The following is a 17,439-nucleotide window of genomic DNA, read 5'->3' as shown; positions in this document are numbered from 1 at the left end:
CCAGTCAGACATGGGCGATGTTCCACGATCCGCAGAGCCGTCTCTCTGTCGCTCAATGTCGCGAACAGGCAAAGCACCGGCTTCCACGACGTCGGCCTCACTCTCGCTGTCGCTTTCAATGTAGGGAGACATGGGCGATGTCGCGCGGTCCGCAGAGACAGATCGTTGCTGCTCAATGTCGCGGACGGGGTACGCTCCCGCTTCAGCGACATCAGGTTGGTCGTCATCTTCCTTGAAGTCTGACATGGGAGATGTTCCTGCATCAGCAGAGTGGGATCGTTGCTGATCGATATCGGGAGGAGAAACGATTCCCATGCCCAACATCTCGTCTTCACTCGCGTTCGACATGGGCGAAGTGCCAGCATCAGCAGACTCATAGTGAGGCGAGTCGATGTCTCGTGGGCTGAACATGGGCGCACCACTGCGGTTTGGCGATGGACTACGGACTGGCGAGGGGCTGCGGACGGGAGACTTCATCGACGCACGACGGCTTTCGTGGTATTCTTCAGGAACCACACCAGACATCATTGCCGTTGGCGAAGGTGGACGAGGAACGTACTGATCAGAGCCTGCCTTGGAGAGCGGAGGTCGCATCTCGTCGTTGAAATCCACAGGTGGCGATGGCGACGGTGACGACTGAACGCCAGCCATGAGTGCAGTGGGCGACGCATCTCGGCTCTTCTCGCGCAAGCTGCCCATCATGGGAACCGCTTGTGAAGATGCAGTGCGGGGCGAATGACTCTGATCAATGTCCACAGCCGGCAATGGCATGTGCATATTGGATGGAGGTGTGCGACCACGAGTATATGATGGACCAGCTTGTACTCCCATGTCCGTTGACGGCTCTGGCGGCTCTTCGTTGCGGTTGGCCATGTCCACGTCGATTCCCATGTGCGGCGAGGCTGATCTGAGGCGAGATTCCGATCGGGAGCGGTCATCATTGAAGGCAATTGGTGCCAGCATCTCTCGAGACATCGAACGGTTGTTGTTGTTCTGATCTGGATAATCTGGGAATGGTGTTCGGGACACCGACCTCGCTTCCTGGTTGAGATCTTCGGCTGGAGTCTCCAGTTGTGAAACGGTGCGAGATAGATGCCAATCCTCTGCACCTCGAGGGATCGATGGAGTGCGTGGATTGTCCGTCTCTTCGCCATCGGTGCCTGCTCCCATGTCGCGAGTGGGCAAGGCTGGCGAGCCGAGAGCTGTCGAAGATGCAGTGCGAGGGCCATTGTTAGGTGGCGAGTGAAGAGCTGCCGACGACTCTGAGCGAGGAGCGTTCCATTTGCTTGATTGCGGTCGTGGTGGTGATCGTCCACGCGGCGAGAACATGACCTCGTTGCTCATAGGATTGCTCGAGCTGGGGTCTGCAGTCGTTGGCAGAGGTGGCGACATTGGTTCTGACGAAAGCGGCTCCTCAGCATACTGATCTGGCGGCCCTGAAGCTGGCCGTGACATGGACCGGACTGGCGATTTGCCATCGAACTCATATGGATCTACCATTGGAGTGCCGACCTGGAGCGAGGAGTCGCGATAACCCTTGCGTGCTGGTGGTGCTGGAGCCGGCGACTGCGAGTAATCACGATCGATTGCAACCTGGGGCACATTTGACTGCAATGGTGGTGGCGATGGTGCTTTCAGAGACGAAGGAGCACGCATGAATGGCTCTGGTGGCACTCCTGGCCCTGGCGATGTGCCGCGCTCTTTCGATTCGGATGGCAACTCCCACCGGCGGACTGGAGATCGCGACGTGTCGGGCGTGACTTGGGTACCACCGTCGATAGAAGCACGAGGCCGAGGCGACAACGAACCTTCGTCGACTTGGGTCGATTTGGAGGGAGATCGAATATGCATTCCAGCGGGTGTCGTGGATCTCGGAGTATACACGACCTCCTGTCGCTTGATGGGGAATGTGGCAGATCGAGGTGTCTCGTCGGTCCAAGAGGTGTCATCGGTCTGAGTCGTGATGGATTGAGTCGAGCGCGAAGTAGGAGGAGATGGAGTCTTTGCAGCAATCTCCATGGCCTCGATCGTCCCACTGGCCAACGAGATGGACCGTGTGGCCGATAGACGGGTGGGCATGCTGGAGTTGCGTTTCGAGCTCATACCATTCATACCCACAAAATTACCATTGATAGACTTGAAGCCGGATGGCGAGAGCGGTGGTGATTGCGGTGTCGCAGGTGGCGAGATGGATTTCGGCAAAGCAACACCTTGACCTTGCGCGTCTGAGCTCCGGACGGATTGGTCTGCATCACTCTGGATCGACTCCAGGCGAGATCGAGACTCGTCGCTGTTCTCCGCTTCGGCGAGCGCGCCGAGACCAGAGGGCCTCGCTTTGCCCGTGCTGTGGACTGGGAACCGCCCGTGAGGAATGTCAGTGATGGTCACTTCGTGGTATACGTCGTTTTCATCGCGATACGCCAAATGAGCCTCCGCAGGCTGTGAGGGAGGATCGTGACTGATTTCCACTTTGTTGTTTCCCCCCGGCAGCGGTCGAAACACCAGCGCAGTAGCTTCGGGGTTGGTCTTGTCAGTGAACAAGGGCGCCATTCTCTTGCCGCTACTGCTGCCAGGCCTGTGACGCTCCAGGATGTCCGACGTGCTTTCGGAGCCGATCGATTTCATGTCAATGTCGCCAATCTGGGACGTAGTAGATTGACCATCGAATTGGCCGTTGCGTGCCACGCTTTCCACGTCGGGAAGGTCTGTTTGCTGTGTCATTTCCGTAGCGGTAATGCCTGGCGTATCCATGTCGGAGTCGTCGTCGCGGTGTCGTCGGAACACGCGCTGAGCGGCGACAGAACCGTTGGCGTAGCCTCCGTCGGCAGATCCAAGCCTGCCACTGGACAAGCGCTGCATGAAGCCCGTGACTGCTGGTGCACAGATGCAGATGATGGACAGATTGCCTTCAATGGTCGACCACAATCCGATGTAATGATAGGTCCAGGTCACGTTCATCCGCCCGTCTGCGTGTGCCACGTACGAAACCCGGACGATGGCTGCAATCGTGACCACCAGTCCCACGAAGAACAGTGCGTACACACCGAGTTTCTTCTGCGTTGCAATGTTGAGCTGGAGCAAGCTGTAGATGGGCAGCAAGAAGACGATGAAATCGTAGAGGATGTTCAGCGCGCCAAACGCGTAGAGCAAGGAATAGGAGTCAATGCATGAGCCCGTTTGGCCACCAATGTAGTTCCAGTAATGACTGACGGGAGAGCATTGGAATATGAAGGCGAAGTCGAAGGCGAGTGCAGTGAGCACCACTACTCCAATGCCAATCCAGCAAGCCAACCGGAACGCCTTGGTGATCGACTCGGCCGTCCAGATGCGGAGATAGAGGAGGATGACGGCAACTTTGGTGGCCATGACCGTGGTGATGTAGAATATCTCCCCCACGTAGATCCATTTCAGCACATTCTCAATGTCTCCGACCGAGTTGGTGTACAAGTCGGTGGCCAGACCGGAGCTGGTAGCCCGACTGATGCTGGCATCGAGCAGAATGACCAGAACCAGCGCCAAGAGCACCACCCAATCGTCCCAGCTGTATCCACTGCCATTGAGACCTCTCCATCGCGATAGCAATCTCAGCGCGACAAACACGACGGCGACGGCGAAGAAGACCCAGGTGACGGCGTATAATGTGCTTGTTTTATCGCGAACGGGTCGGTCGCACGTGGTAGCTTGGTATTGTTGACCATCTGGGATGTCCCCTGTGAGCTGAGAACCCTTATAATAGATATACACATATACCTTAGGTATATCCTTTATATTGAAAAAGATCGCGTCAACTCACCTAGTTGATCCTGCGTCGATGAACACGTGGACGAGAGGCAGGATTCGTACGATGTCCGCACCGAAGACGTGCAGAAGCACACTTGGTCTGCCTGGCAGTTGTTGGGAAGCTGTCCCAGACATGTTTGCGCACACGATGCCAGCGCATTCTGTTGAGCTTGTCGCACAGTGAGAGTCGTGGCCTGCGAGTCGGAGCCTACCGTCAAGGCCAGCAAAGGCAAGACGAGTATGCTCGAAACCCACCACATTGTTTGTCGTGGCGGCCGTAGTCGTGGATGGCCGAATAGAAGAAACACAACACAAAACGAAAACAGGACATGCAAAAAAAAAGGCGCGCGCGGAGGGTCTTCTGGCTATACACGTGCTATATTTGATGGCATCGAGATATGGCGCGCGTCTGGCGACTCATGGACCGCCAAGCAGAACAGAAACTTGAGTGAATATGCCCAATGCTTTTTTGGACCGGTGGCCCTGACAGAGAGGCAAGGCAGGCTCCGATTTGATTGTGGGTGACTGTACAAACGTAGAGTGGTGAGGTGAGCTAGGATCATACGGAGTACGGAGGTGGCATGCAGCCCCCAATGTGGTTGAAAGTGTCGATCCGTGGGCGTCTCTGACTCGGGCTCGCCGTAGCCACTGCATCACTGTGCAGTCGGTCACCACGGCGCCAGAAGCAACACGATTCAGGGCTGCTCATGCGTTGCGCCCATTGGATGGTTCCCTTGAATGGTCCCATTGTTCTCGCCTGTGGATAGGGCGTGCGGTGGTTTCTCGCATGCCAGAAGACGACAGGACAGACGATCTCGTCCGTCTGGTGGATGATGAATCGGCCTCTCGTGTCGCCGGCGAGAGGCATCGAGGCATAGGACGTCATCCATCACGATTGATCACACACTCGGGGAAGAATGCGAGGCTCCCACGGGTGGTGGGAACAGAACAGGTCGGTAGCGTAGGTAGCTCTAGAACGATGTCTGGACTTGTTGCCTGGCACTCTTTTCAGTGTACATGTAGCTAGAAGCTACCTCCTAGGAGGTAGCAGCAGCAACTCTCACTCTCACACAGCGGCATGACCGCATTGTGCTTCTTTGGAGCAATGCAACAACGTGGTAGCATTGATCGCTTGTGAGGTGAAGTCCGAAACACAGCCAGAGCGAGAAGCAGGACAAGCCTGTCCAGACAGTTCTGTACTCCTCTCGTTCCTGAAAGTCTAGTGCTAGACCGAACCATAAGACGGGCCAATGCAGACCGGCAACGCGCTCCGGACGCCTCTCAATTCCAACCACCAGCAACCAGGGCCGCCAGCCGCACTGCATGAACGCCCGATGAGAGAGCAGTTTCGATGCGAGCAGCACTCTCCGATCGTGAGATGTGTTTGCGCTGGAGCTAGGCGGGACTTTGCAAAGCTGCCAAATAATAAATCCCGATACACTCGGCGCCCTTGATTGCACGTGCCCATCGAAGACATTTTGATGTTGTTTTCTGCTGTGAGTCCTGAGTCCTGAGTCCCGACTCGAGGGAACGGGAGAGGGAGAGGAAAGGGAGAGGGAGAGGGAGAGGCTAGATACTGTCTCGGTTCTTTGTGTCCAACACCAAGGGACTCTTTGCAATTCTCATTCTCAACATATACAAATCAGAGACTGCATTGTTTCAGCGGAGTCGTCGGTGAGGTGGTCGTAGACTGGTAGACTCGTAGACTGGTAGTATTATTTCTAAAGAGCATCCTGTCGCGCGGGAGTAGATGGGTAAGGTATCTGGCGTGGTATAGAGAGCACATTCAGCGTCATGAAGTAAGTATTGTTCACTCCGGGGTCATTGCATCTGGTGTGTGTCAGTGTGTGTGATGAGGATAGTGAATGAATTGCCATCCCATCCTGTGATCCCCATGGCAGATGTTGGCGCAGATGTTGGTGGCGGGGAATGGCTGGTCACAATCTCTTCGGCGGCGTTGAACCGTTGAGTCTTGGCCAAAGAGAGAATAGTGCACAAGGAGATTGGGTGGCTCGGTCACCATCATCACCCACTGTTTCTGCCTGAGGCCTCCAGAAACTACATATATACATGTACCTACAACGAAAGTACTGATGCAATTTCCAATCGTGTTCACGATGATGACAATACAATATCCCCATGCAACAAGACGGGGATTCTCTTCTCTCCGTCTGGTACCGGGGCGGAAGAAGAAGAAGAAGAAGAAGACGGGGAAGCCAGCAGAAGAAGTACATATACATGCACTCTCCTCTCCTCGATCGACCATCAATGAACCCCGTGATCATTCAACTCTCATGGATAAGAGCATCTGTTGATCGATAATAACGCAATAGGAAATTCCAGAAGTTCCGCATACACGATCGAGAGCAAGGTAAGTACATGTACCCCCCGAATCCACGTCACAGTTCTAAGCTGTTCCTTGTCTGAACAAATCCCCTTTACTCGCCGTATGTTGCCTGCTGGTTACAGAGAATATCGTAACTAATGACACAGGACAGACAGTCGTTTTACTCTACTCATTTTCTATTCATAAATCCACTATTCAGTAGAAACAATCTCGACAAAACACACAAATCATTATAACAAGATATCTCCCCTCACTACCACCACCAAAAAAAAACAATCAAACCCATCCTTTTCTCCTCTTGCACCTCCTACCTCCTAGCCCGGTACAAGTATAAGTACAAGTACAACTACAACTACAGCTTCACCCAGTCAATTCAAAAAATCCCAGGAATAAAACGGAAATAGACGGCGACTACCTCCTACCTCCTAACATGTAATCCTACCTCCTTACCTTAACTTTAAACTCTCCCCCGCACGCGATCGATCTGTTTGTTCTTGTGAAATAAGTTCGAGGACTTGCGTGGTTCGTTCTCGATGAGCAGATCCTCGGACACGCGTGCGTGGTGTTGTCTGCTGGTATATCCTTGCATACATGAGATATCTACAAGTGAGTCCAGCCCTAGGTCGATGATCTGTGTTATGTGTAGTCCCGTCACTAAGCATGGTGTTGATCTGTGATTGATCGGAAAAATTGGGGGGTTGTATATCGTCGACGATGTTTGTTGGATTTCGTTGTAATTGAGATGCTTGCTGGGTGTGTTTATGTGTGGTATGGGTTGCACGATCGTATATGGCAGCTTGAGGTGTTGAGGGAGAGAGAGGATGATTGTACCTTGGTCTTGCGGTTTAGAGATGAGTGAGATAGATTGGTTGTGGCTGTACTGCAAAGACGAATTGAACACTGGCGTGATGGGAAACAAAAAAACCGCCTCCTTGCACTGATCGATTCCCCCATCCTCCTCCTCCTACAATTTCATCTCATCTCTGATACATTCTGCCCGCTCAGCTCCTCACATCCACTCAATCCTCCCACCTACTTCCTCTCCACCTCCTCCAACCGAATCTCCTTAATCCCCTTTTCCACATTCCCACCCTTCTCCTCATCCCCCAATTTCTCCACATCAACAGTAGTCTGGCCTCCAATGACCGCATTCTCAAATTTACTTCCTCGTTTCTCCGGGCCAACTGCAGCAGTCACTGCAATTCCCAATGCGATGATGGCCGTGGCCACACCCATGACGGGACCGTATGAGGGCACGTCTTTGCCTTGGCCGCCGGCGGGTCGAATGAGATGGGATTCGGCGATGGCGTTGACGATTTGTGCGGAGGGGCTGGAGATCATGTTTCCGAGTTGGTACTGTGGTGGGTGGGGATTTATTAGTCAGAGGTGTTTTTTTTTTCAAAGATTGTTGAGGAAAAGAGAGGGCATACTGTAAGTCCGGGGAATGAAGAGCGGAAAGCTGGTGGGGATAGCTCGTTTAGATGGATCTGTAAGAATTGATCAAGTCAGTATATATATAGACACAGAAATTGATTTTGTAGGGCAATTAAATTGCACACACTTACGGGAATTACACCCCAGGCACCTTGAATGAAGAATTGAATCATGAATCCAGATGCAGAGAGTCCTCCTAGCGATGTGGGCAAGATCCAGGCGGGGATCATTAGAGCACTCATTAATGCTGCTACGACCATGGCTCTTCGTCGGCCTACCCATTGGCTAAGATATCCAATGATGGTTCCTCCGACACATGCACCCGTTTTCATGAGAATGCTTGCGATGGAGGCATCGTGGTTGCCCATTCGTTTTTGGGTCTTCATGAAGGTTGTGTAACTGTCTTGACTGGTGTGGGAGTAGAAGTTGAACCAGGTCATTAGGACGATGCAATAACTAGAAGAAGCCGAGTGTTAGTGAATCAGTCAACCATTCCATCAGCATAATAATGGGAAGACTTCCATCCCCCAAAAAAAGAAAAGAGAAGAAGAAAAAGAAAATACTAACATGCACATCTTCCACTCCCTCGCCAACATCTGCTTCGTCTCCTTCCAAAACACCCCCGGAGAAGCACCTTTATGACCCGCAGCCTTCCTCTCTCGAAACTGTTGACTCTCCGGAAACCCGACTCGAATCAATCCCACTCCAATACTCAATCCCGCCGCAATCCAAAATACCGTCTTCCACGACTCCGTCGATCCGCCGACGCCCAAGTTGGCGCACGCCGCACACACGTAGCCGAAAGAGTAGCCTTGTTGGAGAATTCCGGACATGAGACCTCGCGCGTCTACGGGGCAGTTTTCGAGGGCCTGGGAAGTAAAATGTTAGTTAGTTGGAGATAAATGTGCTGGGTAGAAGGGAGAGGGTAGAGGTGGGAAAGGTTTTACCATGGCGATGGCGTTTCCGTAGACTCCTCCCATGAATAGACCAAAAATGGAGCGGACGGCGAGGAATTGGGAGAATGTGGTGCTGTAGATGGTTGCGATTTGTAGGACGCCGAGAATTATCATGTTCATCACCTAAAATAAGGTAACCGGGTCAAGATTAGTATTCAGTAGCAACAACCAATTAACGAAAATCCCAATGTTCATCATCAACTCTCAAGATATCAAAGCATCCATCTATACTTAATTCGGCAATAACAGTATAGTTCAACACATAACATACCATCGGCCATTTCCTCCCAAACTGATCTCCGAGTAGACCAAAAACTGCCGCTCCGACAGAACGTAGCAGCAGCGTGAGAGTAATGGCACTGGTGATGTTGGTATTGGTGGTATCGTAATAATCAGCCAGTTTGGTAGTTTGGATGCTGAGGGCGTGGAAGTCGAAGGCGTCGGCCTAGATGGAGGACAAGATATGGAGAATTGATTAGCGGGGGATTTTTTTTTTTTTTTTTTTTTTTTTTTCGAATACGGTGATGGTGATTGGAGTGTTTTTTTCTTGGTTGTTTCTCTTTTTGATGAAATGGGAGAGGGTAGGTATGCTTCTTTTCCTCTTTCTCTCTCTCTCTCTCTCTCTGTTACACAAACACACACACACGTACCGTCCACGACGCAAAGCCCACAATAAAAAACACCCAAGCCGTCGGAGTCAGCTGGGCCAGCAACGAAATGGGATTTCGAAGAGGAAGTGGTCGTTGCCATTCCGTTCGAGATTCTCCATATTCATTGGTAATTTTGACTCGTTGCTCCCACTTGAACAAATCGGAAAAGCTTTGTTTCGCCGTTGCCCAGACTCCCACGGCGATGGGTTCCGCAGGGCGACCTGTAGACTCCATGATTTTACGAGCCGCTGCAGAGAGGATCGATGTTGTTGATGTTTGATGTTGATATGAGGGAAGTATAATATCAAAATCAATAAATGTAGATGAATGGTGAGTAAAGACCAAGTAGGTACTACTACTACAACCACTACTACTACTACTTTTTCTTCTTCTTCATTGCCACTTGGGTGTGCGACATCTGGCTGCTTTGTACTTTTTTTTTGCGCGTGAGTAACGTGGGCGTACAAGGCTTGGTTCCGGTTCCTCTGCCTTGACCATGCGATGCTGCGATGATACCTAGCCGCCGTCGCCGAGACCTTGGCCATGTGACAAGCCCCCCGGGGGGACTGGAGTATGTACCCTTGCACCCTGTCGTGCCCCGCGTTGGTGAAGGAACTCAAGAGAGAGAGAGAGAAAAAAAGCAAACTTATTTTCTCGTCTCGTCTTGATGGTGTGTTTTGTCGTCTGACATCTGCATGTACAATGTACTCGAATAACGATCGATACCCGCACACGGATACTGGGGTTCCTCCATCTACCTTACTGGCCCAATTGGTCGCTTTGTCGTTTTCTTTTCTTTGCGTCTAGAAGCAAGTTCACTATTGGAACTACTTTACTGGTTGGTTGGTTGGTATGTGTGTGCGTGTGAACCAACCCTGCTCCTGGAGGAGGTAGTCTACCGCTCTCTCGAGTTACATATTTCCCTCCGCCCGCCCGTTCCATTCACTCCTTCGGTTCGAATATGCTTTCTACCCACATGCACATGGTGTCCAGGTCAAGAAGCATAAGCGGTCTTGGAAATGGGTCAAGATCGAGCTTGGCGAGGCTGGTCATTGGCTTTGAATGCTTCCCTCCTCGCTTCAGCCGCCCGTCGCACGCCTCGTCGAGTCTTAGCACCAACTTATCCTTGTGATCGCGTGTGCATGGTTTTTGGTTTTTTTACTTTAGTGTGTTTAAGAGTGAGTGAGAGTGAGAGTGAGAGTGAGAGACAGAGAGACTAGACTCCTGCTCCGTTCACTTCCGATATCTGAATAAAAAGGGGAACCATTGTTCTGGGGCCCCCATGGGGTTTGACATGTGCCGTATCCATAATTCCCCCAACAATATGTGGGTTTCATATACTGCCAACTGCTATCCGAGCATGCAACCCCGAAATGGACAGGAATAAATTCTTGGCGCGTCACGAGGTGCGCCACCGTATTCCTTCGGCTTGCTACCTTGGGGATTGCACCATTTTCCGTTGGGATTGCTTCCGAAAGGTCTGAAAGTGCGACAGGTCTCGAGTTGCCAACAAGACATAGATATTTCAGGGAAAGAGTACAACGTTCGTCAATCGCTACGAAAAAGTGGTGTTTTTCGTTGGGAATTGAGGCCTGCTCTTGGCTTCGCTTCCACCATTCCTATCGACGGGAATATACGGAGGACTCTGCGGCGGGTGAATACGGAGGGATCAAGGGCCACAGCGTGTTTTCTGTGCTGCCGCTGTTGAGCAACTTCATCCCACTATACCGTGCAATACGCGCTTGATCGATGCGTTGTCCTACTGGGTAGTAGATGATGCATTCCGAGTCATCATCGGGTTTCCCGCTTCACCCGACACCCATGGCATATCCTGCGTGGGGACTGTATCTGTCATGTCCGGCCATGAACAATCTGTCATGTCTGGGCATTCTGGGCATGAACAAAGAGACATTCGCTCCCCAATTCTGCTGCCGCAGTGTTTAGCCCCTCCTGCGTTCAACCAGCCTCGTTCTGTATCCCAAACCCACTCAGAGCGTAAAATTTTGCCTGACAAGCTGCGACGGACCTGCGCTGTGGAAAAGCAGCGGCAACCTGGGCCCATGTGCGCCCTTTTGCTCTCAAATCAAAGAGCATATCAACATCCTCGCTCGTCCACGCTCGTTCCACGGGAGCTTCACGATACCCCATTTTCGACGCTCGACGTCCGATTGATGAAAGAGGTCTCTCGGGCATTCTCGCGTGGATCTCCTTGATTGTCTTGCCCTCTTTCAAGAGATTCATGATCAGCTGATCGTCGCTGGCAGAGTAATATTCATACGTCCTTGGCTTCTTCTGGGCGCCTTGAGTGTGCCGGTGCATTGCAGCCTTGACCGTTTCATAAGACCGATTCAGCTCTCTGGCGATCTGCGCCAATTTCATGCCGGATGCGTGGAGCTCCACCATACGATCCTGCTCAGCCTGCAACCATTTTCGCCGCCGAGGTTTCGTGTAGGTGGAGGGCGGTTTATAGATGCCCAGGCGCTTCAACGCAATGATTACACTGGTCTGTGAGCGATTCAGCTTTGCCGCGATCTCTGAGAACGTCAGACCGGACGCTTGAAGCTCTCGTAGACGATCATAATCAGCCTGCGACCACAGCATTTCTTGGAGAGTTTCGCCAGGCAAGAGGATGCCTGTGCGCAGCATGTAACTTCTCACGCCGGTTGTTGAGCGACCGAACTTTTTCGCCATCTCTTGGAGACTACAGCCGGACGCCTTCAGCTCGTATAGATGATCGTACTCCTCCTGCGTCCACGAGTGAGAATGGCTTGGAGGTCTCTTACTACCTGGGCTTTCCGACTCGATTTCGGACTCGAGATGATCGCGGAACTTTGGAATATCCTGCGGACGCTCGGGCGTATAGTATCCACTTTTTGCAGCGTCGTACCTACACACCCGCGCCACATGATATGTGGTCCGGCCCATTGCGTCGGCCACCTGTCGATAAGTCTTGCCCTGGCCCAGCAATGATCGTAACTTGTCCAGTTCTTCTTGCGACCATATATGCGGTAGCGGAGCCGGTGAATCCCGAGCCCGAGACGTGCAATGAAATGGTCTCAAAGCACGAACAATCCGATGTGAAGTGAACGGGCAAGCGGTAGACTGGAGGGACAGTCTTTGTGGCGAGCTTCTGCTGCCTAGGCTATGGATGGGGATATGGACTGCTGCGTTGTCCACCACCAATCCCAGAGTCGGCCGCCACATCAGATGCTCCCCTGTTTTTTTCTCTCTCCTATTGTCTCCTATTCTGTTCCCCGCGTAGTTGCGACATTCATGTGTCCAGGTCTGATATGATGATAGGGGAAGTCTGATGGACATCGAACAAGGAGTGAATCTTTTGGTCTCTGCTTTCGCGGGCACTGGCTTCGGTTTCGCTTTCGGCTTCGATGATAACGGACGGGAGTGCGGAGCGGCCCCACTTTCCGGCAAGCGACTGCAGCTCCTCCATTTCGTTCGTCTTCTCTCGTCTCTCTCTCTGTCTCTCTCTCTCTCACACTCACTCACTCACTCACTCACTCACTCACTCACTCCCTCACTCACTCACTCACTCACTCACTCACTCACTCACTCCAAGAGACACTTGCATGGCTCACGCCTTCTCGAGCATACGGAAGCTGGTATGGCACAACATAACCCGCATCAAAGGGCTTGGCGAATGTTCTGCTTCGACAAAGAAGTATCTCTGTAGCTCTCTCTGCTTATTGCGTGCCTTCGCTAGCGCTCGCGAGAGCAGACCACCAAGTGCTGAGCGCAAAGGTCGCTCGTGGACGCAAGACGAGTTGGACCAATTATGGCAACTACACTCTGCCGGCAAGAATGTCAGAGAAATCCGTTCTAGCCTGAATACCCGTAGGTCCTGGTCGGCTATCAACGAAGTGCTACGGAGCTATCGACGATCGCCTGCTACAATCCGAATGAATCCGTGGACACGAGAAGAGGAAGATTTGCTCGTGATACGCCGTCAGCAGGGAAATACCTCCAAATCTATCGCTCACGAACTCGGCCGATCTAGAGCTAGTGTCAGCACAAAATATAGCATGATGCGCCCGCGGGAGGCAGCCCCGCAAGCCCGAAGGCGCAGGTGGACCCAAGACGAAGTAGATCGCGCGCTTGTCATGAGGGCTGAGGGCTGGACCCATTACAGCATTGCCACCGTTCTGGGCAGATCCTACGAAGCTGTAAGGCAAAATCTAGCGCGCCAATGCACAACAGATTCCGATGTCGTGAATTACAAAAGACGTTTCACATCCGCAGAAGACGAAAAGTTACGAAGCCTATGTGGAAAGCTGAGCTGCTTTCGACATGTCGCGGACGCTATGCCCGACCGCTTGTACGGGTCGTTGATGATACGCGCGAAAACGCTGGGCGTATGGAAGCCTTCCGGTAGGAGAGTTCCTTGGACTGCGTCTGAGATCGATCGTTTAAAAGAGCTCCGACGCCGGGGAGTATCCTATAAGTTGTGCGCTTCGTTATTACCGGGCAGAACAGAGGACGCCATTCGTGTCCAATTTGCAAGACTCTGACGAAGGCATCATTTGCTGTCTGCCTGTCTGCAAACGGGGAGTATGCCAGGTGACTTTCCAACTAGACTCTGAACCGTGAAACGTGAGACCTTAGATCAGCTTTCGACTAGACCCTTCCGCGATATTGGAAAAGCTGGAAAAGTATGAAGGGTATATAGTATGTCAGAGATGGGCCAGCCCTGTCAATCTGGTTCGTCCCTTGTATCACGCACCGCGACATCTGGACCAGCAGTCACACGGGAGACACTCTACCAGCAGCACACACACCACACACATCCTCCTGTTGTCCCTTCTTTTTTATCTACTTCTATCAAACCGAGTTGGAGAGTTCTGTACCGCTTCAATCTTTGCTCCGGTTCTTCCACATTCGCTAAAAGTTTCACCAGAAGCGAATCACGGACTACCTCACCAAACCTCGCCAGCTCTATTTCCAAGGTACCTAGGTAGTTTGTCCCACGTAATTCTGTCACAGCAGATCACGCGCCTATGGTTATATTTTTCAGTCATTCTAGACACCTTGTCAACAGAGAACCACGATTACGCCCTTAGCTACACTATCCCCAAAAGACCTACCTGATAGGAGGGAATGTGTCAAATCACAAGGCTCGACCTTGTCCTCTTCGTTACCTACTTACATCTATACGGAGCAATTCGATTCCTGTGAGAAGAAAGAACTCCCCCTCTATCTACTCTACAAACCAATCTGTCTCGTATGCTATTAATACAATTAGGTATGCTTAATTAGGAGCAAGGCCCTCCTCATGGGGCGTCTTCGCTACTGTAGGTAGAGTATTGAAATCCTTGCGAATACATACCTTACCCTTGGAATTGATAACGGATCGCGCCTAGTCTTAGCGGCTCTGAATATCTACATGTAGCGGGATATAATGACAAGATATTCTTTGTTTTTCCTTAGAAAAGAAAAATCGTATAGCGAAAAGATCAAATCAGAGTAAAGGAAATCATCATCTGATATTTCAATTGAATCTTCTTGATGGAAGTATTGACAAGAAAGAACCCTTTCCCCCTTTCCTAAAAAAAAAAGGAAAATAATAAAGCACAACGCCGCCGCGCAAGAGGTATCTCATCTCATCTCGTGTCATCTCATCTTCTTCTCCATCCATTGTAGCGAAATCCCTTCCGGTCCAAGCCAAAGAAGACCAAAAAAAAAGAGAAAAAAAGGAACGCCAGGCCGGTCGTCTCATCGTCATGATAATAGCATCGATCCCAATTCCTTGTCTTCTTCCTCTTCTCTTTTCTCCAATCTGTTCATTGCGAACGACGAAGATGAGGAGAAAAAAAAGAAGAAGAGGCAATAATTACTCCTCATCCTCCATATCCACATCTTCCACGCTGCCAACCATAATCCCCTCTTTCTGCTTCATCATCACCTCCTCCCCTTCCATCTCCTCATACTCGCGCTCCACCTCTTCGGCAACAAACTCCTCAAAACTCTCCAAACTGCCCTGCACGTGAATTTTGAAATCCACCACCGTCTTCAAGATGCGCTCCAATTCCGTGTGCAACTCTTCTCGCAATTCTCCACTGCGGAAACATAATTGCTCGTATTCCAAATTCACTGCCATTTCCTTTTGCTCCATCAATTGCACGTTTTCATTCAACCCTAACCGCACTTTGTTGAGTTCTTTTTCCATGCGCTCGATTTGGGCTTCGGAAGCCATGCTTTGTGCGGAGGAGATTTCGCGCGTCTTTTCGAACTCCTCTGAGGATGCGGAGACGCGATGTTTGAGGGTTTCGAGTTCGGAGTGTTTGTCCTCTAGGGCTTCGCGGGTCTTGTCCAGGATATCAATCTTGGCCATGTCTTCTTCGAGATTGGCGTTGCGACGTTCCGAAATGGATTTGCGCAATTGTTGCAGCGAGTGTTTGATTTGTTTCAGATCGGGAGTGGGGAGGAGGAGATGGGGAGCGTAGCCGTTGTTGGGATCTTGAAGGAGACGGTCGTTGGCGGAGTCAACGCTTGCGGATGCGGAGAAGTCGGGACCGGAGTTAACCTGTAGGCGCAATTCGTATTCGATTCCACTGGCATTCTGAGCCGTGGAGGGGATGACGCCGATCTGGTATCCCAGCGAGTTGTAGCGTTGTACTGTGCTTTCCAGTTCGTCTAGCTTTGAGCCTGTCTCGAGCTCTTTCTTTCCTGTGCGGTCTTTGGCTTCTTCTAAGCGGATCTGAGTGGCTTCGACCCCTTTGACCAGTCTTTCCCGCTCGGTATTCATGCGATCAATGTCTTGTACCGACAGTCCTTGATCATCCACCTTTTGCTGCAGATCATCCCGTTCTGCCTCCGCTTCTGCCATTTCTGCTTCGCATCTTTCGATCTCCTGCTGCAGTAGTTCGGCTCGGTGAGCATATTTGTCGACCTTGGCGTCCATACTGGCATTGTACTGCTCGAACTTCTGCTTGTCCTCCTCCAAGATTTTAATCGTCTCATCCAACTTCGCCAATCGTGGAGCAGACTTGCTCAGCTCATCGATCTGTTCTTGCAACTTCTTGGACTCTGCCTCCAACTCCTTCACCTGCTCTAAGTTTGCAGCATTGGCCTGTTCGAATCTAATAGCCATGGCTTCGATGTGGGGTTGAATCCTCCTCTTCGCCTCCTCTTCCTCATCATCGTCATCCTCTATCGACAGCCACTCTTTGTATGCGTTGGACAAGAAGTCGAAAGTAATGCGGTCGGCAGATACGTCAAAGCCCGCCTCAGCACATGCATCGTCCCACATTCCCGTGCTATACTGCTCCATCATCTTTGCAAGCTGCATCATCCAATACAGCAATCCCAAAAAGGTGCTCCAATTGTTGCCTCCCACAGCTGCCAGCTGACTTTTGCTGATGTTCTTCTCAAAGGGGTATCTCAACTGTTTCAGTAGAGGAGGTACCTCTGCGTCGATGTTCTTCTGAAAGCGGTATGCAGGGTCGATTTGGTGGTAGAGAAACTGGAACATCATGTTGAAGTCCTTTTGCGTGGGCGAAGTCATGGTCTTGTGGGTCAACGAGTGCTTCGTCTCCATCTCGAAGTTGCGCTGGGTCAGGAACTCCATAAGCTCCTGTCCCATCACTTGTCGAGTCTGTCCATCTCGCAGCCTTCGCGGATCGGTTGGAATGCCATTGACGGGCGGGGCAGTGGCGAAGAAAGACTGATGGGCTTGAGGCCCAAAGCCCGCCGAAGGCCGCGCGCTGTAGACGGAGCTCCTCCTCTGGGTACTCGCCTCCAATTGTATGGGATTGGCCGGGGTGGACGTCACGGGCGCAAAGCTCTTCCTGCCTCCGCCAGTGCTCTGGAAGAAGTTTTGCGTGCTCGGTCTTTGCACAGTACTGAATCCGCCCATTCCTGCCAAGTTGTCGCCCGAAGAGGATCGATGGAACATGGGCTGCGACGGGCGGCCGGGCGCGAGGGACATTCGACTTCCCGACGTCGAGCGGTGGTGTGTCGCGGTGGCGGGCACATTCTGATAGTGCGACTGACTGTTGGATCGCTTCATGGCGGAGGCGGGCATCGGTATGGCGGAGACATTGTGAGAGACGGGCGCCAGGCTCTATAGGTAGCATCATCAGCCTCTCTCTCTTTCTCTCGTGTGTGTGTGAATGTCGCATCTTACCTCCCGTGGGCGGCGCACCGAGAAGAGGCCCGGTTCTTGCGACATGGTCTGTCGGCGGGTCGAGTCCATGGTCGGGTGTGTCGTTGTGTCGCGCGTGTGCAAAAATGCGATAATGCGACACGTGCGGCGGAGTGG

General features: G+C 51.9%; 6 protein-coding genes across 6 annotated transcripts; 1 reads left to right on the top strand and 5 right to left on the bottom strand.

Annotated features, from left to right (window-relative positions):
* Positions 1 to 2,847: 2,847 nt before the first annotated feature.
* On the bottom strand, positions 2,848 to 4,040 carry SEPMUDRAFT_48267 (uncharacterized protein; the record flags this gene model as incomplete). Its single annotated transcript, XM_016909062.1, has 2 exons — positions 2,848 to 3,698; positions 3,794 to 4,040. Coding segments are annotated over 2 exons (1,098 nt in total), but the record flags the coding sequence as incomplete, so codon positions are not given.
* A 299-nt stretch (positions 4,041 to 4,339) lies between these two features.
* SEPMUDRAFT_118364 (uncharacterized protein) lies at positions 4,340 to 4,648 on the bottom strand (the record flags this gene model as incomplete). The annotated part of the gene is made up of 1 exon (XM_016901426.1): positions 4,340 to 4,648. The coding sequence occupies one exon, from the start codon at positions 4,646 to 4,648 to the stop codon at positions 4,340 to 4,342; it is 309 nt and encodes a 102-aa protein (XP_016759175.1).
* A 2,315-nt stretch (positions 4,649 to 6,963) lies between these two features.
* On the bottom strand, positions 6,964 to 9,739 carry SEPMUDRAFT_150078 (MFS general substrate transporter). Its single transcript, XM_016905953.1, has 7 exons — positions 9,168 to 9,739; positions 8,789 to 8,962; positions 8,509 to 8,640; positions 8,129 to 8,430; positions 7,693 to 8,017; positions 7,558 to 7,614; positions 6,964 to 7,483 (listed from the first exon to the last, which is right to left on the bottom strand). The coding sequence occupies exons 1-7, from the start codon at positions 9,399 to 9,401 to the stop codon at positions 7,160 to 7,162; spliced, it is 1,548 nt and encodes a 515-aa protein (XP_016759174.1). The 5' UTR covers positions 9,402 to 9,739; the 3' UTR covers positions 6,964 to 7,159.
* A 1,384-nt stretch (positions 9,740 to 11,123) lies between these two features.
* SEPMUDRAFT_118362 (uncharacterized protein) lies at positions 11,124 to 12,092 on the bottom strand (the record flags this gene model as incomplete). The annotated part of the gene is made up of 1 exon (XM_016901425.1): positions 11,124 to 12,092. The coding sequence occupies one exon, from the start codon at positions 12,090 to 12,092 to the stop codon at positions 11,124 to 11,126; it is 969 nt and encodes a 322-aa protein (XP_016759173.1).
* Positions 12,093 to 12,696: 604 nt separating this feature from the next.
* On the top strand, positions 12,697 to 14,355 carry SEPMUDRAFT_150076 (uncharacterized protein). The gene has a single exon (XM_016905952.1). It carries the CDS (start codon positions 12,752 to 12,754, stop codon positions 13,688 to 13,690), a length of 939 nt encoding a protein of 312 aa, XP_016759172.1. The 5' UTR covers positions 12,697 to 12,751; the 3' UTR covers positions 13,691 to 14,355.
* Positions 14,356 to 14,741: 386 nt separating this feature from the next.
* Positions 14,742 to 17,397, bottom strand: SEPMUDRAFT_134276 (Ndc80_HEC-domain-containing protein). The gene is made up of 2 exons (XM_016902630.1): positions 17,305 to 17,397; positions 14,742 to 17,241 (listed from the first exon to the last, which is right to left on the bottom strand). The coding sequence occupies exons 1-2, from the start codon at positions 17,371 to 17,373 to the stop codon at positions 15,010 to 15,012; spliced, it is 2,301 nt and encodes a 766-aa protein (XP_016759171.1). The 5' UTR covers positions 17,374 to 17,397; the 3' UTR covers positions 14,742 to 15,009.
* Positions 17,398 to 17,439: the final 42 nt, after the last annotated feature.

The sequence above is a fragment of the Sphaerulina musiva genome, assembly GCF_000320565.1.
Source record: "Sphaerulina musiva SO2202 unplaced genomic scaffold SEPMUscaffold_7, whole genome shotgun sequence".
Classification (NCBI taxonomy): Eukaryota; Fungi; Ascomycota; class Dothideomycetes; order Mycosphaerellales; family Mycosphaerellaceae; genus Sphaerulina; species Sphaerulina musiva.
Note: the sequence above shows the minus strand (reverse complement) of the source record. Positions and strands in the feature narration are given on the sequence as shown.

Excerpts from the sequence above, each read along its gene's own strand:
- SEPMUDRAFT_150078 (XM_016905953.1), bottom strand. The coding sequence starts at position 9,401 with ATGGAGTCTACAGGTCGCCCTGCGGAACCCATCGCCGTGGGAGTCTGG. Across the intron at positions 8,641-8,788 it reads TTGGGAGGAAATGGCCGATG|GTGATGAACATGATAATTCT; the intron begins GTATGTTATGTG and ends ACCTTATTTTAG. Across the intron at positions 7,484-7,557 it reads CTTCATTCCCCGGACTTACA|TACCAACTCGGAAACATGAT; the intron begins GTATGCCCTCTC and ends CACCCACCACAG.
- SEPMUDRAFT_150076 (XM_016905952.1), top strand. The coding sequence starts at position 12,752 with ATGGCTCACGCCTTCTCGAGCATACGGAAGCTGGTATGGCACAACATA.
- SEPMUDRAFT_134276 (XM_016902630.1), bottom strand. The coding sequence starts at position 17,373 with ATGGACTCGACCCGCCGACAGACCATGTCGCAAGAACCGGGCCTCTTC. Across the intron at positions 17,242-17,304 it reads CGGTGCGCCGCCCACGGGAG|AGCCTGGCGCCCGTCTCTCA; the intron begins GTAAGATGCGAC and ends TGCTACCTATAG.